Source organism: Mesocricetus auratus, unplaced genomic scaffold (genome assembly GCF_017639785.1).
Source record: "Mesocricetus auratus isolate SY011 unplaced genomic scaffold, BCM_Maur_2.0 Super-Scaffold_6730, whole genome shotgun sequence".
NCBI lineage: Eukaryota > Metazoa > Chordata > Mammalia > Rodentia > Cricetidae > Mesocricetus > Mesocricetus auratus.
This window is the reverse complement of record NW_024429184.1, coordinates 67,586,701-67,613,632: the sequence shown is the minus strand read 5'-3', so window position 1 is coordinate 67,613,632 and position 26,932 is coordinate 67,586,701. Positions and strand designations below refer to the sequence as shown.

General features: G+C 46.0%; 1 protein-coding gene across 3 annotated transcripts in view; it reads left to right on the top strand.

Annotated features, from left to right (window-relative positions):
* Chd7 (chromodomain helicase DNA binding protein 7) overlaps positions 1 to 26,525 on the top strand; it is a 183,542-nt gene extending 157,017 nt beyond the window's left edge. The window contains exons 20-38 of one of the 3 annotated variants that reach the window (XM_040741469.1): positions 3,159 to 3,269; positions 3,354 to 3,559; positions 6,149 to 6,348; positions 6,523 to 6,682; positions 9,870 to 9,959; positions 10,374 to 10,477; positions 11,793 to 11,922; positions 12,211 to 12,283; positions 12,440 to 12,497; positions 13,091 to 13,319; positions 13,569 to 13,777; positions 13,887 to 14,558; positions 15,655 to 15,812; positions 17,201 to 17,428; positions 17,778 to 18,221; positions 21,720 to 21,941; positions 22,802 to 22,942; positions 23,082 to 23,186; positions 24,639 to 26,525. In XM_040741469.1, coding sequence (XP_040597403.1) covers positions 3,159 to 3,269; positions 3,354 to 3,559; positions 6,149 to 6,348; positions 6,523 to 6,682; positions 9,870 to 9,959; positions 10,374 to 10,477; positions 11,793 to 11,922; positions 12,211 to 12,283; positions 12,440 to 12,497; positions 13,091 to 13,319; positions 13,569 to 13,777; positions 13,887 to 14,558; positions 15,655 to 15,812; positions 17,201 to 17,428; positions 17,778 to 18,221; positions 21,720 to 21,941; positions 22,802 to 22,942; positions 23,082 to 23,186; positions 24,639 to 25,559 — 4,461 coding nt within the window. In that variant the 3' untranslated portion in view covers positions 25,560 to 26,525. Of the gene's footprint in view, positions 1 to 3,158; positions 3,270 to 3,353; positions 3,560 to 6,148; positions 6,349 to 6,522; positions 6,683 to 9,869; positions 9,960 to 10,373; positions 10,478 to 11,792; positions 11,923 to 12,210; positions 12,284 to 12,439; positions 12,498 to 13,090; positions 13,320 to 13,568; positions 13,778 to 13,886; positions 14,559 to 15,651; positions 15,813 to 17,200; positions 17,429 to 17,777; positions 18,222 to 21,719; positions 21,942 to 22,801; positions 22,943 to 23,081; positions 23,187 to 24,638 lie in introns of all 3 variants that reach the window. The other 2 variants (XM_040741470.1, XM_040741468.1) reach the window with 2 other exon arrangements.
* The last annotated feature ends 407 nt before the right edge of the window (positions 26,526 to 26,932 follow it).

The following is a 26,932-nucleotide window of genomic DNA, read 5'->3' as shown; positions in this document are numbered from 1 at the left end:
CAACCTGAAAGGATGATCAAGTCACTCTGCATTTAAGTCTTTTCTCTCTAGCTACAGCTCCCCAACTCTGCTCACAGCTAAAATGCACCCATCACATCCAATTCCAGCACTCCACACTGCCTACTCCCCACAGTTTGCCCCATGCACTCTTCCACTATATCCATCCTGCTATGGCCAAGGATGCTCTCAGCCCTGACCATCCTTAGAAGCTACTTACTAGTCTTCCAGGCACCCACACTGAGGTTCACTCTACTTTTTAGTTTTGCTAAACTGTGGTTTACTTTCCACAGTGTGAAATCCAGTGCCTTTGACATACTACAGACTTGTGCAGCTGCTAGCACAATCCTAACTTTGGAATGTTCCTATTGCCTCAGAAAGATCCTCATGCCCGTTAGCAACCAGACTCTACTCCTCTGTTCACACAGTCCTGCAGACCACGAGTAATTTCTTTATAGCTTTACCTGCCCTGGATAACCATTGTAAATGGAGTTATACCATGTGTGGTCGTTGGTGTATGCTTTTATACACCTACATAATGTTTTTGAGATTCATCCTTGTAGTATGTATTGTTATTTTGTTACTTTTTATGCTTACAATGTTCTACTGTATGGGTATCACACAGTGATCAGGTGATAATGGATTTTGAGGTCATTTATTTATTGCTAATTGATGATGAATTGGAGTTATGTCTACTTTGGGATTTTTTTCCCCCCTAGACAGGGTTTCTGTGTATATCCCTGGCTGTCCTGGAACTCACTCTGTAGACCAGGCTGGCCTTGAACTCACAGACATCCACCTTCCTCTGCCTCCCAGGGGCTTGGATTGAAGGCATACATCCTTATGCCACCCAACTTACTTTGGGATTTTTAATGAACATGTTTGTAGTAGTTTATGCTTGTATACATGTTCATTTCTTTCTGGCATATGCCAGGAAGGGAACTGCTAGAGACAGATGGTAGCTGTCTCTGCCCCCAACCAAATCGAACCTAAGCCTCACATACATGTGCTTACCTTTTAAGGAACCAGCAGACTGGGTTTGTTTGTTTTTGTTTCTTTCCTTTAATGAATTAGAAAAAATTTAAGTTAGCACAGAAATAATGGGTTTCACCTTGGCATTTTTGTCATGCATGTGTCATTGTACACTGTCACCCCTTCTCCCACTGCCCTCCATGCCCTTTGCATTCCCTCTGCCGGTCCCTGCCACGCTGCAGTAGCCCCTTCTTCTGCCTTCATGTCATGAGAGCATCCTTGTGCTTAAAGTCTCTTCCTGCAGTTTCATGACCTAACTTATGTGCATGCATATGCATGCATGACCACACACACACACACACATACACACACACACACTAGGTTTATATGTGAGAGAAAACTGTCTTTCTGAGCCTGACTTATCTTGCTTAACATACGGTTTCCAGCTCTATCCACTTTCCCTCAAGTGTCATGATTTCATTTTTCTTTACAGCTAAATAAAATTCCATGGTGGATAGATAATTTTCTTTATCAGTTCATCTGTTGTTGGACAACTAGGCTGGTTCCATTTCCTGACTATTGTAAAACATGGGTGTGCAAGTGTCTCTGTGGTGTGTTGACTTAGAGTCCTTCCTTCAGGAATACAATCAAGTGGCATAACTGGGTTGTTTCATAGTGACTCCATGAGTTTGCATTCCCACTGGCGGTGAACACGAGGTCCTCTTTCACTACATCCTGGAGAGCACTCATTGTTTTGCTGGTGCCGGTTTTAATTTCCATTTCCCTGGTAGCTAAAATTATTGGACCCCAGTTTGTTTTCTAGAGTGACTGTTCCCTGTTGCTTTCTCACACCTGTGTATTAGAGTTGTGTTTCCCTTGTCTTCATCATCACCATTGGTAACCTGTTTGTGTGGTGTGAGGAGGGAGCTGAGCTCCTCTGTTGCCCCAGAGGCTCTTCTCTGGGCTCTGTCTTTGAGTCTCTTGCAGGACTATAGTTCAGCATGTGCAAGACTACCATGTATGTGAGTGCACGAGCATTTGCACACACAAAAACACACATGGTCTATCTGAGTGTCATGCTGTAACTGGAGTTTCTTTCCCTCCAGGTCCCGCCTGTCTTCAGCCCCAAATAAGTACACAGAGACATATTAATTTATAAATTGTTGGCTGATGACTAGGGCTTCTTATTGGCTAGCTCTGTCTTAATTATTGCCCTATTTCCATAAATCTATGTATTTCCATGTGGTCTTGGCTTACTGGAGAATGCCCAGACCTGTTACTCCTTTGGTGGCTGTGTGGCATGTCTTTGAGGGGCCTCTCTGCCTCTCTCCTCAGTATTCTCCTTGTCTCCTAGCCCACCTGTCTTCCTGCCTCTACTGGCCAAACAGTGTTTTATTCATCAACCAGTAAGAGAAACATATACACAGAAGAACGTCCCCCATCAACATGCAGATGCTAGAGTTGGATGCGGCAGTTTTTCTTGGCTTCTCCATTTTCAGTGCATCACGTCTGCCTGATGTCTACCTCTGTTAACTTCACCTTTTGAGAAATGTCTTGTTAGGAAGTCTTGTGTTCTTCATTTTTAGTCATTTCTTGTATGAACTCCTGGAGTGGTGTGCTTTAATCTGCACATTGGATGGTTTCGCTATAACTTCTCCACCAGGCAGCTCTAGGCATGATCATATCCCTCCTGAGTTTACCCCTATTTTTAAATAGTTCATGCTCAGGATAGAAGCCAACAACACATACAAGGACCCCTTGGTCTGGCCTCAGCCCTCATCGACTTTCCCACGGCTGCTTTTCCCTAACTCCTTTCATCTTGGACCTCTCCTCTGGGCCTTTGTGCATGCCCTGCCATGATCATCTCTGCAGTTCTGCAGCCTTCCTTCTGTGAGTGCTCCAAAATGTGGTCCAAGCATTTTCTTGTAGAGAATGTGGTTTTTAAGATCTGCTCCCAGCCATTCCTTGCTGGAACCAAGTTCAAGGCCTTCCCCCATGGCTTGTACTTTTCCATACCTACAGCAGGTGTGGAAAGTGTACGAGGGACATTCTTTCTTCTCTCTCTCCCATCCACTGTTGTGTCTTGCACAAGAGGATGAACACACGCATATTTGGTGGAAATGGGCTGTCTTCCGTCCTGACTCTGAGAAATGTATCTCAAAGTAATGCATACCTTTTCCTTCTTTTAGGCCAGCTTTGTTGCTTCTGGAAATAGGACAGACATTTCTTTGGATGACCCAAATTTCTGGCAAAAATGGGCTAAGAAGGCTGAACTGGACATTGATGCCTTAAATGGGAGGGTGAGTGAGAAGTCCCATCCAGACTGCTGCCTAATAGGATCCAGAGGTTGATCTGAGATCTCACTTCATTTGCTCCTTTGTTAGAACAACCTGGTTATTGACACTCCGCGAGTAAGGAAGCAGACCCGGTTGTACAGCGCAGTGAAGGAAGATGAGCTCATGGAGTTCTCTGACCTGGAAAGCGATTCTGAGGAAAAGCCATGCACAAAGCCCCGGCGCCCCCAGGATAAGTCACAGGGCTATGCCCGGAGTGAGTGTTTCCGGGTGGAGAAGAATCTGCTAGTCTATGGGTAAGGCCGATTCACTACATGAAGTCGCCTTTTATTTTCCCAACAGCTAGAATTCTCAGTTGTTACAGGAAAACCATTTTTGTATGGCTCCGCATGGCTCCTCTTAGTATGACCAGTCAAATGCCTCCACATTAACAGTGTGCAGCTTCTGTGGCTCATTTGGTCAACATGATCCAAGTCCCAGTTCTCCTGGGTGTGGAGAGAGAAGTCACTGGAGTTTATGAGTGTTAGCTAGCACCTTGGGAATTATGGCAACTCCAATTTACTTGTAGATTATTAAATGCTAAGAACTATCTAAAATTGCAAAATCTCATGGTACTGTATTGCCACATAAACTTTATGCCCATAGCTATCTATTTTTAAAGGCTTATTTATTATATATAAAATAGTGTTCTGCCTGCATGTATGCTTGCACACCAGAAGAAGGCACCAGATCTCATTATAGATAGTTGTGAACCACCATGTGGTTGCTGGGAATTGAACTCAGGACCTCTGGGAAAGCAGTCAGTGCTCTTAACCTCTGAGCCATCTCCCCAGCCCCCCTCCATAATTATCTTGTAATAGTTTTCTTGCTGTAAAGACTTATCAGGCAGAGAGCTCACTCATGTGCTTTTCTCCCACTCTACTAAAGCCTAAGTGGCCTTTGGTAAAGGCTGCTCCCAAGCCATCACGCCCATATCAGCTTCATGTCTCATTCAGCATGGCACCCACACAATACTTTGAATGGCAGGGTGCTCAGTAAACACCTTAATCAGTGGAAAAGAATTTACCCACAGATTGTGGGGCTGTAGGCAGATGCCATTAGCAACTGCCACCAAAGTGTCTTTCCACTTATTTGATGCTGCCCTGCCTGTGCCATTTCTCCCAGCAGATGGCTGCTCATACAGAACAGGCTGAAGTGCGTGTCTGAGGCCTGCAGGGTTCTCTGTCATGTGGACGCTTCCTCGTGGGTAGTCCAAGCTCTGTGTGGGAACTTTGCTTCCGCTCACGTCCCTGTTTCTCATGCCTTTCTAATCTCTGCCAGTGTATACAAGCTGCTCTGCCCAGGACCCCCAAACCCCACCAGCAGACTTGAGCAGCCTTATGCCTGCCTCCCTTGCAGCACGCCTCACAGCTGTCCCCTTAGCACTCTGGCCTGCTGCCTCATCATGCCAGTGTCTCTCTCGATGGAATCCCAGTCAGCCCTTTTGGTGTATCCTCGATGCATGGGGCAGTACCACAGAAGCACAGTGCTGCATAGATGGTTGTATGCCAGCCGAGGTTTAGCCTGTATCCCAGCAACCCTGTTGGCCCTAGTCTGTGCACACAGGGGTAGCTCTCCTGCCTCAGCCCTTTGAACCTACTTCCTTGTTTCAGCCTGGTAAGCATAGTTGGGATTTTGTTGGCAGCCTTAGGACGGGAACATATTACTAACTCCCAGTTCTAAGAAGGATGCTCAGGGCCTTGTCTTTCACTTGTCTTCTCCTCTTCCCACTTTTACTGTTGTGGATTGAGTAACCGCCACATGCTGCACTCTGGACTAGGATACTCTCAGGTACTAGGACTACCACTGTGTGCAAAGCAGGTACAGCCCAAGGCAGGAAGGTGAGCAGGCAGAAATGGCAGTGTGCTAAGATGATGTGACAGAGAGCATAGAAGCCCAGCGTGCAGCCACAGGACATGACTTAGGTACATGCTGTGCTTTGGGGGCTGGGAGGAGTCACAGATGGTGGACATCACATCACCAGATGTGAGGAAGGGAAGGAGAAGCAAGCACATGGCCTAGAGGTAGGTGAGTGGCGGCCTTGAGAATGGGTCTGAGAAAGGCCGAAACAGCCAGGAAGAACAGTGGTTTGGCGAGAGGCAGACCACGGCACAGGATGCTTTCTCTCTATTCTCAAAGCACAACTCTTAGTTATCACAGAGGGCAATGGAGATGCTCCGCCTTCAGGCACAGCTCAGGCAGCCTCCACACCCGTTTGTTGTGTAGCAGGTGTTTCCAAGACAAAACAGTGTGACTGCTGTTTGTATGACGGTGGCACCTCGTGTGTTTGTCTCCCTATGCTTAGCCCTTCTTCCGCCCTTTCTCTGCAAGGACCTGAGACGTGACTCAGCATCTTTCCTGAGTTGGAAGTAACCACTCCTTGTTGAAAAGGAGCCACAGGGCTTTTATGTCGTCACTAGTTACTGTGGTATCTCTTTGTGGTGGGTTGTAGCCTTTGATTTCTAGTAGTCACTCCAGCTTCAAGCCATCTTTCATTTTAAAGGGTTAGTCACCATAGGTACATAGAAATCATAGTGGAAGGAAGCACAGTATATAATAATTTCCAGTTCCTCAGATTGCATGCAATTCCTAAAAATGGCAGCCATAGCCACCAATAGCCCAGCAAAGTCATTAGCCACATGGGTGTCTCAGTGGGCACACAACCCCTGGCTTTGTGGTTTCCTCTGTAAGGTGCACTATGCCTGTACCTGCATTACTTTCCCATCTCCAGAGGTTACTGATGCCAGTGTGGGTCCATGATTTCCCAGTACTGGGACCTGGCTGTCAAGGTGAGGTCATTATCTACAACCAGATTCCATCTGCAATACTGCTGCTTTGCTTTCCAGCTGGGGCCGCTGGACAGACATCCTGTCCCATGGACGCTACAAACGCCAGCTCACTGAGCAAGATGTAGAAACTATCTGCAGAGCCATCCTGGTATACTGTCTCAATCACTACAGAGGAGATGAGAACATCAAGAGCTTTATCTGGGACCTGATCACACCCACAGCTGATGGCCAGACTCGTGCCCTGCTCAATCATTCTGGTAGGTTGGCCTTGGGTTCTTTTTTGCTTCTGGGTCACAAAAGGCTACCAGAAACACTGCTATTTAGTAAAGGGTGGCAGCATAGACTATTATTTTCCCACCTGCCTCTTACTGTATCCGCCCCTGAACTGTCCGATGCCAAGACGTCCATGACTGTAACTCTGGTGCTTCTAGGTCTGTCAGCCCCTGTGCCAAGGGGCCGGAAGGGGAAGAAGGTGAAGGCCCAGAGTACGCAGCCGGTAGTGCAGGATGCTGACTGGCTGGCAGGCTGCAACCCAGACGCCCTGTTCCAGGAGGACAGCTACAAGAAGCACTTGAAGCATCACTGCAACAAGTAGGTACCAGGGAGGGGCAGGCAGGCGTGCAAAGTGTGTGTGGTGAGGAAGCACATGCGTGTACCACTTGAACCCATTTGGAAGTGAGCAGTGTGTGGCATCCATAGTGGCCTGTACTCATCCCCCACCATCTAAGCCAGACACTTAATCGTTGCTCCCCACAGGCACTCTGTACCTCTTAAGCAAGGGCTCCTCCTTCCCTGCCTTCAGCTGCCCGGCAGCCAGGTCCTATTCACTTGTCCATATTTACCCCCTATACATAGTATTTCCCCTCTCTATCTGGCAGTCTCATTTGTTTCCATGCTCAAGATTCAGCCATGTTGTCGGTAGTGTCAGGGCCCTTTTGACAGATGAATACTCTTCCATTATGTGTGTGTCACACTTTGTTTGTCCTTTGGTCCACTGGTGGACATTTGGATTGTTTCCACATTTACCTGTCATATGTAGTATTGCCCTGGGGTTTCAGATGACTAGTTTGGGGCTACTATGTGGACAGACAGATGTGGTTCATTTTCTGTGACTCCACTGGGGGCACTGGGGAGTTTACATAGTGCTTTGCTTTAGTACTATCACTCTTGTTGTGTAGGCTCAAGTGGCTCAGACTCATAGAACTCCTCCTGCCTCAGTCCCCTGAGTGCCTACAACTGCAGCAGGCACCTGTATGTCTTCTATGTAGCTGTTCTGTCTCCGGCCAGGGTAACTTACCTAAGGATTCTTGGTTAAGAACAGAGTATGATTAAGTGACACACTTCCTGTCACCCCTGTAGTCCGTGCCTACCTGACCACAAAAGTCTGCCTCTTTACCTAGAGCCTCTTGAAAAGTTCCCAGTGGTCTTTCAAAGCCTTTGTTGCCTTTGAAAGTTGTTGCTGTAGTAGCACAGTGTTTGTTGCTAAAATCATAGCCCAGTCACCATAACTCTTCGAAAATGTCTATGTCTATATAGTTTACTGAGATTTTGGGTCATTTGCCTTCTGAGTTCTGCATTCAGAGAAAGACAAATGGTTTAATGTGAGAACAATTGCTCCTTTTCCCAGATGCCAGTGTGGCTGTAGTGATTTTTGATTTCTGTTCTCCTGTCAGTAGCAAGCTTCCATAGGAAGCGCTCCCCAGTTAGAACATGTGATGAAATTGGGGTTCTTCATCTCAGAAGAGCGCTGTTGATACATTCTAGGTTTTCTCTGGAGTAGAGAGAGTGTCCGATTGTCCTTTGCCTGTAGACCATGCCTTGAGATTAACTCTTGTCAAAGTGAGGTCATATTAGTGGTAGGTAAAAAATGAGACCCAGTTGAAGGGCATCCTGGGAAAATAACTGACCCTCTTGAAGACTGTGAGAGCAGACAGTAAAAGAAGCTGTGGGGCTGGCTAGGAAATCCTGTGTGCAGTCCTGGACCTTGGGCTATGCTAACTAGCAGGATGTGTGAGAGATGTGGACAAGGCCTGGGGGCTTGGGAGCTGTGTCCTGGCCATCCTCTTCCTTCCTAGCTTTCCCTCTAGAGAAATAAGGCGATGTTCACAGCAGTTCACAGACTGCTCCACACTGTAAACCCCAAATGGAAGTCTGTGTCTCCTACTAAAAGGAAAAGAAAGCATCAGGCTCCCTGCCTTTGAGTCGGGTGAAGAGTCCAGCCACAGGTAGAGGGGATTTCCGCTGGAACTACCCTTTCTGAGCATCCGGCGTAAGAAGACACTGGCCTGCAGGTTCTTTAACCAGAAGGAAAGCCCTGCTAGCCACACTGTCAGCTTTCCTTTGTTGGTTCAGTATGGCAAAGTCCGTCTTTGAGATTACACTGAGTTAACAAGAGGAAGAAAAGGCATTCCCCATAGCAACTGCCTGTCCTGGTGTAGGTTTGGATGTTTGCAGCCTTGCAGCCATCCAGAGCCCATGTTGACCATGAGTGGACTCTCGGGGTCGGTGGTTCACAGCGTGTCTACTGATGCTGGTCAGGAGTAGTCTGTTTTAGTAACTGCCCCTCCCTACTTGTCATCTTGATGTTTTAGAGGCAAGTCACCACATCTTGGGAGACCTAGTTCTAAGTGCTTGCGCTCAAGGTGTCTCTGTGACCTTGAATTTATAACTCGTCCTCTGTTACCAACAGTGTTCACATCTGTAGTGTGGAAATGAGAACTTGCCCTGCTTCATCACAGGATTATTATGAAGAACAAATGAGCCAGTGTGTATAAATGAGAACTGTTGGTACAGGGGTGTTATACAAATATGTGACAGGCTTATCCAGCTAGGGAAATAACACTGGAAGAAATCAACCTCCACCAAGAGGGTCATCTTCAGGTGTCAATCCCAAAAGCACATATGGGCTGTCTTGTTGAGGACTGTGTTTGGAGTAGAGAGATTACCTATGAGATATACCCGGTGAGTGTTACTTAAAATAAAATAAATCACACTTTAGCCATGGAAACACAAGCAAGATTGACAATCTGGTACCCTGACAATGTCAAGGGTTTTCAATGCTGGTTCATAAAAAATGAGTGGCAGTGAGTTAGATACATTTTAATCTGGTAGTGTTTGTTATTTTTAAACCACAACTTAGGTCCCCAGATGATGTAAGTTAGAACTAATAGAAGTGTTTAATATTCCCTGAGTAGGGTAGGGACCCACCTCCTGCCCACCCCCATCACCATCTTCCTTTCTCGGAAGCAAAGTTGTGTAATCTGAAAAACCTGACATTCCATATTGAGGGTTTATTGTAAGGTAGTAAAACCAGATTTTATATCCCGTTTATTCCTACAACTTCTGATGTGCTTCCAAAAATGGTATTAAGGCAGCAGCTGAGGAAATTTTATGAGATAATGAAGCAGAACAGTTACTGAAAGCCATCTGCTCGGTTGTTTACAAACTTGCTCCAATACTTCAGAGGCAGTGGTAGGGTACGTGTCTAAACTTCACAAGCCGCACTAGGTAGAACTAAATGAAGTACGCCTGGGCTGGGCTGAGCTCGCTCCCTCTCTGTGCAGTGTGAGCGGTTGCCAGGCAGGCCTGTTGGAAGCCAGCAGAAAGCACCACACAGAGGTGATTATGTGCCACCATCTGTCACGCTTCAAGCCTACCATACAGCATGGCTAATCAGCCTTGGCAGGATGATGGATGAACAGCAGCAGCTGCCAAAAGCCACTGTTGGCAAACAGCACTGAAGTTAAGAACTTTTTCCCCCCTCTGTCTTCCTCTCCAGGGTCCTGCTGCGTGTCCGCATGCTGTACTACCTAAGACAAGAAGTGATAGGCGACCAAGCAGATAAGATCCTCGAGGGTGCTGACTCAAGGTTGGTGCAAGTGCACATTTGTTCTGGCCCTCCACACGCTAGCCCAGGTGGGTGGGACACGCCATGGGTTGTGTTGAGGACCCTCATGGCCTCGGCAGCTCACCTCCTTTTTGTGTCTTTAATGCCAGCATTTGTCTCCTGGGCTTGGGGATGTGGTGAGAACATGGACAGGGCCATTTGTGTGTGCTTGCATACAGATGGGTGAGAAATAATGGCTGCTGATGTGAGGTGGGAAACCGTGCGGCGAGGCTCTCTTCTGGCTACTGTCACTGCCCTTTTGTTTCGCCTTTGCCAGTTCTTTCCTACCATGTGAGATGCTTATTGTGAAAGAGAGGGCCCATGAGCGTGTATCACTACACAGGGTTCATTTCAAATACTCGTATTTTAAAAGTGCTTCCGTGGCTGTCTTTCCAGTGAAGCAGACGTGTGGATCCCCGAGCCTTTCCACGCTGAAGTTCCTGCAGATTGGTGGGATAGAGAAGCAGATAAATCCCTCTTAATTGGAGTGTTCAAACATGGTAAGGGGTGTTTCTGTTTGAATGCATCTTGACTGCATGGCTTCATCTTTATTTAGAACTCTTTGCATACTCTTTTCCAAAGTCATAATATTAATGAGGATCGTTCCAAAGGCCTCTTGGCGTCTACCACTTTTCTGTACTAAAAATCTAATATGAACTGTAAATATCAGATGCTGTTTTTGAATGTTTGTTGAGTGTTTGAGAAGAAAACATTTCTTTCTTGGCTGTAAACAGAAACCATATTTGTTTTAGTAATAGCCAAGTTGTACCATGGCTTTCCCGAAACTTTGCTTCCAGAACGGCTTCCCTCACTAACTCTGCCAGCCAGTGTCAGAGTGGACGGTGGGCTTAACCTCTGCTATTAATCTGTACAAGTGCCTCCTGGGCTTTGTTCCAAGCAATATCTCACAAATGTCAGGGCTGAGGACTCACCGCTCCCCCGAGTGGGATGCAGCCTTGTTAACTTTGAAAGGCTGGGGAGCAGAACTGGCATGATGTATACAGTGAGCGTTCCTGATTATAATCCCAGTTCTCCCGAGGTCGTGGAGGTATTCTCAGCAGCCCAGCCTGACTAAAGGGGAGAATGATGGCTTATAAAACCTTTCATGATTACAGTTTGGCTTGCGGCTCCACAGCAGTTAGGAGCGGTGTGTTGTAGTACACATCCTAATTGAATTGTGCTGCTCTGCCTATGTACTCCAGCCTGTTCTGTGAGCTCGGCCTCAAAATCATTTTCCCGCAGTGCACTGTTGGGATCTGCCATTTTCCATCTAGTCAACTTGGGCAGTCAAAAAGCAAATTGCAGTTTGAAAACCATGGAGGGAACAGTGTCATCTTACTGACATGCATCATCCTAAACCTAATAAGACAGGTTCGCTGGCCTTACGTATATGGGGATTTTTCAGCCAGCCATGTGAGCTCCTGCAGGACCAAACGTACTCGTGGGGGATGGGAGTGGACTTGGAACCCTGCAGAGGTCATAAAGAAACGTTATGAAGCCTTTTAAATGTCAAGCAAAATTAGATGGTGGGGGAAAATCGGGTCAGAAATCTTCCGGCATCCTGCAGTTACCCTGAACCCTTTTCTGTTTGTATTTGTGGCCGTTCTAATAGCTTCTCCGATGTATATGTTGGCCCACAAAGGCTCCCCTAGAATGAGTATTCCCTAGAATGGTCTGCTTAGCTCAACATAGATGATGATCTATGTTTCTGTGAAACAAACTGGCTGTGTTGTGGCAGGGCTATGATTTTTGACAGTGACGAGGTCTTCCTTTGTTTCTATGTGTGTCCTCTGTGGGCTGGTGGGCATGGTGCAGGCTATGAGAAGTACAATTCCATGCGCGCTGACCCTGCCCTGTGCTTTCTGGAACGAGTGGGCATGCCTGATGCCAAGGCCATCGCTGCAGAGCAAAGAGGGACAGACATGCTAGCAGATGGTGGTGACGGGTAAGAAGGACATTCTAAAATTTTAATACACTTCATGTCAGTATTATATCCATTGGCAGGGTTTAGTTCTTAGACTTCCCTGTGCACTCTGTTATGACTGGCTTGAACTTGATGCTTACCAGTCGATCCTGTCTGTATAGCGTAATAATCGCTTTAAACAAAGTAATATATATAGTACTTAAAAATATATTAAGCCTTAAAAGTAGTTATTAGGTTGATGTTGCTTTTCCTTCCCACCTCCTTACTCATTGATGTGATTTAAACTATTGTTTTTTTCATTTTTCACAGTGGAGAATTTGATAGAGAAGATGAAGATCCAGAGTACAAACCAAACAGAGCGCCATTCAAAGATGAGATAGATGTAAGTCCTTGAGTGGATTGGCTTTTGTGGTGCCAGTAACATATTACACGCCCGTATGGGACTTGCTAAACTTTATATAGATAATGGCCTTTGATTAAAAGAGAAAATAAAATCAAACCCCAATTGAAAATAACTGTTTCTTGCATTGCTTTCCAGGAATTTGCAAATTCTCCCCCAGAGGATAAGGAAGAACCCATGGAAATGCACAGCACAGGTGGGGCTCCGGGACAGCTGTGGAGCGGGGAGGACAAGCTGGGAGGTGCCAGCAGCAGGGTCGCATGCCATGGCATGACAACTGTGTCTCACGGGGCTCTTCCACGTGGCCCCTTCCCTTGGGAACAATGTTGATCCTTCTCTATCGTTTCATTACATTAATGCTTATAAGTCATTGTTTAGTAGAAAAACTTGAAGTCATTAAAACATTTTTATTGAGAAGAAGGCATTTGGTTTAATCTGAAATATTTGTGTGTACTACTGACCCTCTACCCAGTATAAAATGATTAGACAATAAATCATTGCATGTTTGTTCTGTTCAAGATTACCACTGTAAGTACATTTGTAGGAAAGACGAGTTTTCTTTGTGTAAGACTGATAAACTGTTCCCCCTCCCTCAAAGGAGTTAAAAATAAATTGTTTATGAATTCTTTACAGCTACTACCACGTGTTTATGTTTCAAAATCTGAGGGTGCCAGGATGACCTGTCCTGCTCTGACCTCAGAAGGCTTAGGAGTCAATCTATTTTTGTTGGAAAGTTGTGTGTTGTGAGAATGCAGGACATGTTTCAAACTCTTTCTCCCACTTCCCCAGGCAAGCACGGCGAGAGCAATGCTGAGTTAGGTCAACTTTACTGGCCGAACACGTCAACCCTGACTACACGTCTGCGCCGGCTCATTACTGCCTATCAGCGCAGCTATAAAAGGCAACAAATGAGGCAAGAGGCCTTAATGAAGACAGACCGGCGCAGACGGCGGCCTCGGGAGGAAGTGCGAGCACTGGAGGCCGAAAGGGAAGCTATTATATCTGAGAAGAGGCAAAAGTGAGTCTTCACCTTCCTTACAGCACACCCCCAGCCCCAACCCGATGCCTTCTCTTCTCTGCTAGGCCCACAAGAGGCAGTGATCCCGCCAGACAGTAGCAGCAAAGAAAGGGTTGGTGCCGGGAAGGTGTCTGTCCCTCAACCCTAAATAAGTCCTGGAAATAAGCCCTGGGGGCAGAGAAAAGACAGATTGTCCTGTAAGCCCACCTCGTCGAGCGCGTGGTGTGAGCCAGGTCTCCTTTCCCACAGGTGGACCAGGAGAGAAGAAGCTGACTTTTACCGTGTGGTATCCACTTTCGGGGTTATTTTTGACCCTGTGAAGCAGCAGTTTGACTGGAACCAGTTCCGCGCCTTTGCCAGACTGGACAAAAAGTCTGATGAGAGTTTGGAGAAGTATTTCAGCTGCTTTGTGGCCATGTGCAGGCGGGTGTGTCGAATGCCCGCCAAGCCCGAGGACGGTAGGTACATGACCAACAGCCACACTGTGCACTAGACAGTCATGGCCGTGCAAGCAGGTTAGGGTGGGCCTGGGGCCTGCCCAAGTAACCAACGTGCTTCATGTTACAGAGCCACCTGACCTGGCCTCCCTCATTGAGCCCATCACCGAGGAACGAGCATCTAGGACCCTGTACCGCATTGAGCTACTGCGCAAGATCCGAGAGCAAGTCCTCCACCACCCGCAGCTGAGTGACAGACTGAAGCTCTGTCAGCCCAGCCTAGACCTGCCTGAGTGGTGGGAATGTGGACGGCATGACAGAGACCTGCTGGTGGGCGCTGCTAAGCACGGGGTCAGCCGGACAGACTACCACATCCTCAATGACCCCGAGCTGTCCTTCCTGGATGCACATAAAAGCTTCGCCCAGAACCGTGGGGCCGGTTCTGTCTCTTCTTTGAATGCTTTGGCCGTGGGCTTCGGCCAGACTCCTCCAGCCATTTCCTCGGCTCATGCTCACGAAGAGAAGGTAATGGAGCAGGCTGAGGGCAAGGCGGAGGAATCTGAACACTCACCAGCCAGAGAGAGGTCAGAAGGGAAGGAAGAGGAGGAAGAAACTGGCGGCGGGGACAAGGACAACAAGCAGGATTGTGAGGCTGAGGCCAGCTCTCTGAAGAGTGAACTCAAAGGTGTGGAGGGCAGCGCAGACCCTGGGTCCAAGTCTGTCTCAGAGAAAGGCTCAGAAGAGGATGAAGAAGAAAAGCTGGAGGACGACGATAAGTCAGAGGAGTCATCGCAGCCAGAAGGTAATGCCTGGCTCCTGCCACTGCCCTGTCCCACAGCGGCTTACAGCGGAGCACGGCCTTGGTCTGACTTTGTAGCTCTGGCTAGCCTAAGACTCACAGAGATCCACCTGCTTCTGCCTCCAAGGGGCTGGGATTAAAGGCCTGCACCACCACCATGCCCGCGCCTCAGACTATTTTTTAAAAGCCATTGATGGCAAGGCGCTTTAGTTTTTCAATGTGAATAAAGGCGTGGTGGCCTGCACTTTTATCTCCAGCATTTGGAGTGAGCTTCTAATACTGAGCTCCAGAAGTGCACAAGGGCACCTTCCTCTTCCGTGAAGGGATAGTTCACTTATGGTTACATGTGTTTGTCCTGGTACTTTCTACCTGTCAGCACATTTCAAACAGTGTAAACCCAGAGCGGCTGTGACCACATCAGACACTTCTGGTTTACGTACATGAGTTAACTTCACAGTCAGGTATGCTAAGAATGCCATGTAATGGTCACTTTGGACAAATGAATGTGAGGGAAGAGAGTCACTCACTGAGCAAATACTAATTATTTCAAAATAAATGATGATTGGATGATGCCACATTTCCATGTTACAGAGTGCTATAACCCACACAAAGTAGAAATGAGGCATCATGTTGGACTCTGCTGCTGTGTGGACCTTCCTCATTAGCTGATATCTTAGCCTGTCCTTTGTCACAGAACAGAAGCCTTGAGGTCAGAAGCATGGTTAACCTTCAGCGCCTATGACATTTACTTGGTGTAGTGATATATGTTTGTAATTTTAGCACCTGGGTGTAAAGTTCAAGCCCCGCCTCATCTGTATAGTGAGGCTGAGGATTTCTTGGGCTACATGAGACCCTGTCTCTGTGACCACTTAGGAAACATTTCCGTGGTTTCTTCGTCAACAAGCTAGGAGCACCATCTACATTAATGTGCTGTTGTCACCTTTGGACAACATACACTTGCAAAACGCCCTGTATCTTTATAGTAGGCACTCAGCAAACTAGAGCTGGGTGGCATTCCTATGTTTGACACTGTCCTTTCTAAACGGGAGCCTCAGTGTATTCTGGCTGTGAGTGCTGCACATAACTCATGTCTCAGCAGGAGCTGTCTCTAGAGGAAAGAATTTTGATGAAGAAAGCAATGCTTCTCTGAGCACTGCTAGGGATGAAACCCGAGATGGATTCTACATGGAGGATGGAGACCCGTCGGTGGCTCAGCTCCTTCATGAGCGGACATTCGCCTTCTCCTTCTGGCCCAAGGTGGGCAGGGTTTGTTGCTGTGATTGTTCTATTGACTGGACAAAAGAGCAGGAAGAAAATCTTGGTAGCTTAAATATTGTTGGACACATAAAGATCGCAGAATTTTCCTTTATCTTAAAAGAATGACTGGGAAGAATGAAACAAAGAAGCGTTTAGAATATTTTTGTAATAAGTGTAAAAAACTTGTGTTGTAGAATAAGAACCATTGGTCCTCTTTGCTCTGTAGGGCTCTTCAGTCTGTCATGATGTCCCATAGAAGCTACGGGTTTTTCAATAGATTTGACAAAACTTAAGTGGGGAGCTTTGAAACCATGTTCTTAACTTTGTAAAGATTAAGTAAAGGTTTTCAATTGGAAATAATGTATTTGAAAACCTACTATGTTCTTAACTCCAGAGAAGGGGTGGTGGTGGACCCCTTTGCTCCCATTCATCACGGGGTCATCCCAGATGTAGTTATCTATAACTCAAGGAAAATTGATCTTTGGTTAGGCAGCATAATTCTCTAAAATGCTCTCTGTGTCATCTGGGTCTGTGTTTGTCGAGGCAGGAAGTAATTATATATGCCATGACAGGGGCTGTCTGCTTAAAAGCAGTACCACACACCATGGGCTTGAGGGAATTCATCCCAGGTAGTCTTCATTGGTGTTAATGTGGTTTAAGGAGGTGACATTTTTGTCTAAGGCTGTGCTGTTGAGATTTTTTTTTCCAGTTCTCTGTGGCCTCTTGGTTCCTGGTTATAATAAATTCCCACATTGAGTGTAGAGGCGAGTTTCTCAGATCAGTCAAAGGTTTACAGTCTCAGGCACTATTAATCTGTGGAAACTTGGTCTAAGGAGCTGTAATTAGAAAATTTTAATGTGCACGCTTCAATGAAATTTGGAGCGATAATAGGTGGGGGGAATACAGATTGACATTCATTAGGTGTTCCTAGGTTGGCGCCCACTTCATAATGCTGAACTTTATTAATAGTGACGCTAATGATGTCCCCTTTCGTGGGACACACTGCACTCTGGCCTGTGGATCTGAAGGGCCAGAGCACTGAAATGCTAAGTGAGAGGTTCCATTGTCACCCACTGAGGTTCTTGAAGCCTGAATGAGTTACAATTTGAGGTCGTTTTGAAGGTGATGTTTACTCCGTGTGCTCCCTGTTTGGTGTCACTCAGCGTGCCTGGTTGAAAATAGTCCTTTTTCTTTATTAGAGCAGTCAGGGCATCCCATCAGAACCAAACCATTTGGTGGGTTTTGTGCTTTACCTCTTGTTTGGCTGCTTTAGTCCTCATAATTGATCTTTAATCACTCTGCACTCTTCGGTATCTTGGTGGACATATTTATCCAGTGATTTTTAATAGGTCTTTGTTACAAATTCCCTGTGACTCTTCCTCCTCCAGGACAGAGTAATGATAAACCGATTAGACAACATCTGTGAAGCTGTATTGAAAGGCAAATGGCCAGTAAACCGGCGCCAGATGTTTGATTTCCAGGGCCTCGTCCCTGGTTACACACCCTCCACCATGGACAGTCCCCTGCAGAAGAGGAGTTTTACTGAGCTCTCCATGGTCAGCCAGGCCAGCATCAGCGGGAGTGAGGACATCACCACCTCTCCTCAGTTGTCCAAGGTAAGCCACAGCAGTTTGCTTTTATGCTGGAAGGAAGTTTCTGTGAAGCTTAGCTGACTCAGGAGCTTGTGCCCACTAGTCTGACGTGGTCTTGTATATCTGTTTAACTGTGTCACCCATACTGGCCTCAAATTCCTGGGCTCAAGCAGCCTTTTGGCTCCAGCCTCTTAAGTAGCTGAAGTCACAGGCACACATTCCCACAGCAATAAGATGATTGCTGTCTCCACAGCTGTGGCCACCAGTATAGAATGTTCAGGTCTTTGGTGGTCTCAGTTTCTCTAATGCCAGCCCCTATAATGGATAAAGGTTTGGCTCATTGCAACTCTGTTCTGTGGAAATCTCTCAATAGGATGATGCCCTTAACCTATCTGTCCCTCGCCAACGGCGGCGGAGGAGGAGAAAAGTCGAAATAGAGGCTGAAAGAGCTGCCAAGAGGCGAAATCTTATGGAGATGGTCGCCCAGCTTCGAGAGTCTCAGGTGGTCTCAGAAAATGGACAAGAAAAAGTTGTGGACTTATCAAAGGCCTCAAGAGAGGCAACAAGTTCTACCTCAAAGTTTTCATCTCTTACTTCAAAGTTTATCTTGCCTAACGTGTCTACACCAGTGTCTGATGCCTTTAAGACTCAGATGGAACTGCTGCAAGCAGGCCTTTCGCGCACACCAACAAGGCATCTGCTCAACGGCTCCCTGATGGATGGAGAGCCCCCCATGAAGAGGAGGCGGGGCAGGAGGAAAAACGTGGAGGGCCTCGACCTATTTTTCATGAGCCACAAACGGACAGCGTTAAGTACAGTAAGTTGGGTGTTGACCTCCACTGTGTGTGCCCCTACTGAGAGCAAGCCCTGGGCTGTGACCCCTCTCCTCTCAGCAACATCACATTGAAGCTGGCTTCTTCCACCAGAGAAGCAGGATTACAATGGACGGGGCTGTGGTTCTGAGCCAGAAAACTATGTTGATCCTGGTGCAGGTAGATCACTCAGCCTGAGCCAGGGACTGCAGGAGGATTTGCTCTTCCTGAGGTTCTGGCGTATTGATTGCTCTAGGAAGATTAGCAAAAGGCAGAAGTCTTGTTTTTTGAGCACATAGTTGTTATCTCTGAGTTCTTGAGGAGGCAGATCTTCTGCTCGTAGGAATACTGATATCGGGGCCAGCATCAGTTAGGCTAGTGTAAACGCTTAGTGCCAGGCCTCAGATTTGTGTTCCCATGCCTAAATAGTGGCTTGGAATACTTTATCACACCCTTTAACTGGTTGTTCTAGAAATTTGAGACACATCAGTGCTAGTTGGAAGAAGTCAGTGGATTTTTAATTAGAAGGATATAAAAGGCAGCATAATAAATTCCCTTTTCCAAGCTGCCACAACCACATGACCCCATAATGGGACCTGTGACTCTCTGATGCAAGGATTTTACCCTGAAGAACTCCATTACGTGTGCTCCATGAAGGGCTGAGAACTTCATATCCTGAGCTATTGGTTTGAAACTCTGATCTATAAAACCATGTTAGGCTGGGCCACCATGAGCCTTTCCATGGGCAATGGGTATGATTTGAACTGGTGTGAAATTAAGAGATGCTGGTTTGTTTGTTTGTTTGTTTGTTTTTCCTGGCTTGGCTTGCTTCTCCCATCTCTCATTATTTGCACCACCACCCCCTTTTCTAAAACAGTGTCTCACTGTGTCCTAGGCTGGCCTCAAACAGAGGTCACCTGCTTCTGAGTGCTGGGATTAAAGGTGTGCTCCACAACGCCAAACACCACTTACTTGAGCCTAGAGAGTTGGCTTACTAATTTAAAAGAAGGAAAAGGCAAGCTTGGAAAGTGAAACAGCAGTCATTGAAATGTCTAGCACTATAGTGAGGTGTAAATCAAAGTGTCCATACAGATTAAGAGTTAACTTTAACCTCAACTCAAATCTAAGAGAAATCCTTTTTGTTGTTTTAGTTGTTCTGGTTTGTTTTTTTCGAGACAGGGTTTTCTGTGTAACCCTGGCTGTCCTGGAACTCACTCTATAGAAAGACTGGCCTTGATCTCAGAGATCTGCCTGCTTCTGCCTCCCCAGTGCTGGTATTTAAGATGTATGCCACTATCACCCATCAGAAACTCTTTTTTTGTTTGTTTGTTTTTTTGTTTTGTTTTGTTTTTTTGTTTTACGAGACAGGGTTTCTCTGTATTGTTTTGGAGGCTGTCAGTCCAGCCCGGCCTTGAACTCACAGAGATCCGCCTGCCTCTGCCTCCCGAGTGCTGGGATTAAAGGTGTGCACCACCACCGCCTGGCCAGAAACTCTTAATAGATGTTTAAAAATGTATTTTTAAGGACATTTCAAACTGTTAGATTCTGTAAACTAGGGATTTCCCTAATTATGGAGCTGATTTGTTTATGAGGAAAATGCTGAATTGGCATCTGTGTGGAGATGAGGAACGTAAAGTGTGCTCAACACAATTTCGTCTCCACATTGCAACCCCCACTGCTGTCACAGAAGAGGAGTGTGCCTCCAGTGGTTCTGCCAGTGCTGCTTTCTGTGTCAGAGTGAAGTACTGATGTGACAGGGTAGAGATGTCCGTGGTGGGGAATGACGACAGAAAAGTGTGTTTTGAGTGTTCCCAATTAAAGCTCCAGAGTGCTCCAAATTCGGAAACTTTCAGGCAGCAACCATACACACTAACTAGAAAATTCCACAATTGACTTCACATGGAGGGGCACAGTTAAATCAGAGCTAGCTGCAGAGCAGGAAAAATGACTCATTGGGTAAAGGCACCTACCACCTACCCGTGACGTCATTTTGATCCTACAACAGAAGTGTGTAAAGGTGGAAGAAGAGAAGCAGTTCCTGAAAGCTGTCCTTTGACTTACACACACACACACACACACACACACACACACACACACACACACACACCGATTGTGCATGCACACATAGAATCAGTGGAAAAAGTTGAAAACATATAGTTATATTAAAAATATTGCATAAAGTTAGGTAGTGATGGTGGTGTACACTTTTAATCCCAGCACTCAGGAGACAGAGGCAGGTGGATCTCTGTGAGTTCCAGGCCAGCCTGGTTTACAGAGCCTGTTTTAGGATAGCCAAAGACAACTAAGGCTGCACAGAGAAACCCTGTCTCAAAACACCACCCCTTCCCCCCAAAATGCATTAAAACTACTTCAGGCTATGTGGTAAAGATGTATATAAACATAAAATGAATTGATGTTTAGACTTGAATCCCAACCCCAGTATGTCTTATAGTTTATATACAAAATTCAATGCATTCTGGTTTTAGGTGTTTTGGTTCAGGGAACCCAACTTCATTGATGTGTTATAGTTATGTATGTGTACTGGGATCAAGGCACGCTTGCAATGCTCCAAAGAAGGGTTTGGAGTGCTTGAAGGAAACTGGGGAGTCCATAAGGAAACTTTCCTGAAGGTAGTTGTCTGTCATTAAATTTTGGAGATCGTGTTGGAGCAGAAGTACCAGGCGGGGCAGAGAGCACTTCTCATGCCTGCCTTTGAGATGTGAGTGTTTTGCTGGTGAATACAATGAGGAAGTTATGAAGGTGTGGACATGGTGACAGTAAGGGGCAGATTATAGAAAGCCTAGAATGCCACGTTGAAGGACATGGGGGTGTCCTGAAGGTGTCAGGGAGCCAGTTATTGAAGTAGCCTAACTAGGGAGAGACTAAATGCGGCTTTGGAACCGGGTAGAGATTACTCACTTTAGAAAGCCCAGCATGGAGGTTGCACTCAAGAGTGTTGGGACCCAGAATAAGGAAAGTTGTTATAATACAGGGAGGAAGGGGAGCCCAGGGAATGAAGAAATGGGGGTTTGGATGTTGAAAGGGTGGCATTTACGCACCAGTGGCAGGATGAGGGTGGAGTGTTAATTTCTGGGGTTTCCACACCTGCCTAACACAGAATGCTGCCCTACCAACAAAGTTGTACCATTCCCAGTGCTCGGTTCCTTATAAACCGGTGTTTGTTAGAGCACTGTCCAGGGTTCCCTGTGAGCCCACTCTTCACACACCTCTAGCTCAGGCTGCTGCATAGAGTACTGGTGTAGATCTAATGGCTTGCTTGGCCCTTTAGACTTTGAATTTCCTACAGAAGTACTGTTCCTACCTTGTGAGGAATTTAAAAGTGTCATCTTCTAATTTGAAAGTCATCCTAGAACTGGCATTGTTTCAGATAGCGCCTCCCTTTTTGATGAAGGTTCCGTTGGGCTGGGAGAGGATTTTCCTGGGGTAAAACATTATCAGAATCTCACCATGCAACAATTTAGATCACTGTCCACTTCCTGCAGGAGGATGCCGAGGTGACCAAAGCTTTTGAAGAAGATATAGAGACCCCACCAATACGAAACATTCCTTCTCCTGGACAGCTGGACCCTGACACACGGATCCCTGTGATAAACCTTGAAGACGGGACAAGGCTGGTGGGAGAAGACGCTCCTAAAAACAAGGACTTGCTTGACTGGCTGAAGCTGCATCCTACTTACACTGTTGATATGCCCAGTTATGTACCAGTAAGTACTGCAATCTGCTTGGTTGGTTGGTTTGGGTTTTTGTTTTTGTTTGTTTTTTGTTTTCTTTTTTCAAAACAGGGTTTCTCTGTGTCACTCTAGTTGTCCTGGAACTCACTCTGTAGACCATACTAGACTTAAACTCACAGAGATCTGCTTGCCTCTGCCTCCCAAGTGCTGGGGTTAAAGGAATGAGCTACCACCACCCAGCTAACCCTTCTGTTTTATACTAAATATCAGTCAGTGTCCTGTAGACCACTTTTTAGCTGGCAACACAAACCTCATGCTTCCTATGCTTTTGTGATTAATATTTTCTTTTTCTCTTTGTTTTTCCAAGACAGAGTTTCTCTGTGTAGCCTTAACAGTTTTGGTTTTTTTCATCAAGTTCAGGCAATCTCATCTCTTGATACTAACAGTAACCACCCCCCACAACACCTTAAAGACAAAAATCTCATCCAGCTTTCTAGGATATTATATCTGGGTTCATTTATGTCACTGACTAGAAATAAGTAAAGGTACCGTACAAAGTTTCTTTTAAAATACTATGATTTTTATAAATATTTGAAGACACTCACCCTCCTCCCATTTTGTTCCCAATGTCAGGTATTGAACCCAAGTACTCACAAAAATACTCATGCACCAAAAAAAAAAATGAGTCTTAACTTTTTGTTAAGTGGATTCTCAGAGAGTTCCTGTTTGATGGGCCAGTCGTTCTGGGAGATCCTTTCTCAGAAAAGTGTGGTTTCTGTTGAGTGAAAATGGTTGTTAAAACCTCACAATACTTGAACCTGTTCTCTTAGACATTTATAGGAAGGGGCCAGTACTAAATATAGCCTCATTAAATACTTCCTTTTCTTTTGCAGAAGAATGCAGATGTGCTGTTTTCCTCGTTTCAGAAACCGAAACAGAAGCGACATAGATGTCGGAATCCTAATAAACTGGATATAAACACCTTGACAGGAGAGGAGAGGGTCCCAGTTGTTAACAAACGGAATGGGAAGAAGGTAATACCGGGGAGGAGCTGCTGAGGACCAAGAATTGCATTTCTTCTAGAACCTGTGTGTGTTTGGAAAGAGGGAGATGAAGGGACTCGGGAGGGAGCCCTCTGGGGTGTTCAGATGTTCACCAGATTCATCTTCCCAGATGGGTGGAGCCATGGCCCCTCCAATGAAGGATCTGCCCAGGTGGCTGGAGGAGAACCCTGAGTTTGCAGTTGCTCCAGACTGGACCGACATAGTCAAGCAGTCTGTAAGTAGTAGAAAGAGATACATGTTAAATTGTGTGTCTAAGTGGTTATTTTCCTGCTGCCTATTAATTATTCGGCTGTAACTTAATCTCAGCTTAAAAGAATTGTCATGATGCACCATTTTCATATATCATTTCATACATAATGCATCATTTTATACACATATACACGTTATTAATTGGAAATGAACTGATTTGTCAGCTCTGATTTGAAAATACTGTGTGGGCATATCCACTCCCTACCCCAAAGACGGACTTATTCCAGGTGAGCTTAGTTAATATCACCTGGGTGATAGAACATGTATAGGTTGGAAGCAGGAAGATTATTAGCTTGATTTACAGTTTTAAAATTGACAGCAATTCTGCATAAAATTCTGTCATTATTAGTTTATTTTCAAGACAAACTGGTAGCATGCTTATTTGGTTTTGTTTAATGATACAATCAAAATTGCCTCATGATGTAGAGTTCTAGCCACTATGTTGTAATGAACCATTTTTATGGACTGGTACCTCCCTGATCTCCTAAGGTAGGGCCCCTGTACTTCTGATTGCCCCTCTGGACCCCTCACTCCTGCTGATCTCGTCCTCATTCCTAATGTCTTGTCTTTGGAACCGGATAAAACGGAAGTAGAACTCTGTAACCTGAGACTGTGGCTTTCACAGAGTATTTTCCCGTCACCCAGGGTGGAGTGTGAATCCAGGTCTGCTCTTTCCTGCTGCACCTGTTGTATGCCTGGCCACCTCGTGTTGCTCCTTCACCCATAGAAATACCCCTGGGATTTACACATTTGTGAAATCATTGGTAAAATGCTGTGAACATTTACATGCAGGTTTTGGTGTAACTTCTCATTTTTCTGGGGTGCATACTAACACATGAGTCTAACCCATTAAATTTTCCACATTGTTACACTTTTTGTCTTATTCTTACCTGTGTTTGAAATATCCAGTACACACAGTATATGGAATGTGTTGTAGTCTGTGCAACTCTTTCATGATGCTATTTTTATCATATTTCTTCCATATAAAACCTTTTAAGATTGACATATTTATCTGGCAGTTAGTTGACACATGGAAAGTTGAGTGTGCTTGAGGCATGTGATGCACATGCCCACATCAGGGGCTGATTACCCCAGTCAATCAGCCGTTATCTGCTGTGTTGATCTTAAGTTCATTATGGGTGCAGCTGCCTTGGCATTTACTTCCGTGGTGGAGTAGCCTTAAACGTTTTTTGTTTGTTTGTTTGTTTTGCCTTGTTTTGTTTTATTATTTTTTTCTGCAACTCAGCACAGTTCAGCAAGCGAACACAATGGTAAAAACAGAACCTGTGCTTTCTTTCCTAAATTCTCACATTAAGCCTTTTCAATGGAAAACAATTGCTCGCATAATTAGAATGTTGGTGTGGAGCTCATGGCAAAGGGTCTTCACAGCTGTGTGACTGCCTTTCCCTTTCCCCAGGGTTTTGTTCCGGAGTCAATGTTTGACCGACTTCTCACTGGACCTGTGGTTCGGGGAGAAGGAGCCAGCCGGAGAGGACGGAGGCCCAAGAGCGAGATCGCCCGAGCAGCCGCTGCGGCGGCGGCTGTCGCCTCCACTTCAGGGATCAACCCTCTGTTGGTGAACAGCCTGTTTGCTGGGATGGACCTGACAAGCCTTCAGAATCTCCAGAACCTCCAGTCCCTCCAGCTGGCAGGGCTCATGGGCTTCCCTCCAGGACTGGCCACAGCTGCCACCGCCGGAGGCGATGCAAAGAACCCCGCAGTGCTGCCCCTGATGCTGCCAGGCATGGCCGGCCTGCCCAACGTGTTCGGCCTGGGCGGGCTGCTCAACAACCCTCTCTCAGCTGCTACTGGAAACACCACTACTGCTGCACAAGGCGAGCCAGAGGATGGCGCTTCCAAAGTGGAGGAGAAAGGAAACGAGAACCAGGAAGAGAACCGAGACTCTGAGAAAAGCACAGACGCCGCCACCGCCGTCCAGGCTGCTGACTCTGCAAACGGATCTGTTGGTGCTGCTACTGCCCCGGCTGCGTTGCCCTCCAACCCGCTGGCCTTCAACCCTTTCCTCCTGTCCACCATGGCCCCAGGCCTCTTCTACCCATCCATGTTTCTACCTCCAGGACTGGGGGGATTGACACTGCCTGGCTTCCCCGCACTGGCCGGACTCCAGAACGCCGTGGGTGCAAGTGAAGAAAAGGCTACTGACAAGGCGGAGGGAGGCCCCTGTAAAGACGGAGAGACCCTGGAAGGCAGCGATGCCGAGGAGAACCTGGACAAGACTGCGGAGTCCTCCGTCTTGGAAGACGAGGTTGCACAGGGTGAAGAGCTGGACTCCCTTGAAGGCGGAGATGAGATAGAAAACAACGGAAATGACGAGTGACTGCAGCAGTTCCGCTCAAAGTGTTGAAAACTGTTGACAGGTGGTAGTCCTACTGTTTACACTCACAGTTAATGTTCATACCTAGTTTTATAAGCTGTTCTGTAACATAGCGTAGAAAAAAAAAAGGAAAAAAAGTCCAAGTCATGTTATGCAGGTGTGTCCGAAGGTATCTTGGTCATTAAGTATTGTGCAGTGCATTATTTATTATACCTAGGAAAGATGAAATTTGAGAGGTGATCATGTCTTTTTAAGGAAACTTACATAATGCTCTGCTTTTCTTTGGGTACCGCTGGTATTATAATAAAGAGCAATTTGTAACAGGGCGGCACTAGTGGAAGGAAGCGCTGCTCCTAGGAAGTATGAAGTTATATATTTAATTTTTTAATTTTAATTTTTTTGCTGTGAAGGTCAAGATGAAATTTACCATACATATCATAACTTGCTCATTCGTTTCCCTTTCTGACTGTATGGGGGGTTCCCACATTGCGCATATACACACATCCATACACTCTGACAATCTCCACGTTAGTGTAAACGCCTCTACCCCGAGGCGCAGCAATAATAAGGCAGCTGTTGAATGTGAAGGGTCCCTTTGGAAAACTAACCTACTGGGAGGGTTCTTGCCAGACAACTGCAGTTCCATTGGCTTGTGGTCTTGTGATGCACTGGTATAAACAAAATAAATAGAAGAATAAATAAAAGAGTAAGAGAAGTGAGAATCAGGTACCTTTCTTCTTCTTTTTTTTTTTTTTAATTAAAGGACTTTGTTACTTTAGCCACAAAGCTAAAACAGCATTACCTCAGCTCTAAACTAGCCTTGAAGTTTACAGACAGGACTTTGTAAATGTTTTTCTTTGTTGTGATGTCCTTTTATTTTTTTTCTCTGAAAACTGCTATCATGTAAGATAAAATGTAAATTGCTGCCAACTGTAGTAATGATGCTTTTAATAAAAGTGACCCATGATATGCAGAGTGTAGTTACAGAATGCGGAGTGGGGGGAACTGGTGTTCACTCTGGTTTTGTATTCGCAATAGATGCAAATACAGCATTCTGACTTTCAAGGAGTTGCCTGCTATATCCTCTTATGCTAGATTAGCTGTTAGTAACATCCTGTCTTCAAGACTAGATGGGGAGGAAAACCTTGAATTACCTTTATGTAATTCCACACCAGATATCTCAGCAGACACCCACCCCCCCACACACACACACAAACCTCTTATTGCTCCCCTGAAAGAGCATCTGAGAGTTAGAACCCTGAAAATGTGTGCAGCCTGTGATAATGAGGTACACTGTAGACAAAGGGGCAAAAGCAAAAGGGGACTTTAATAGGCACACTATCTAGGTCATTTATCCTGGATAATGGAGAAAAACA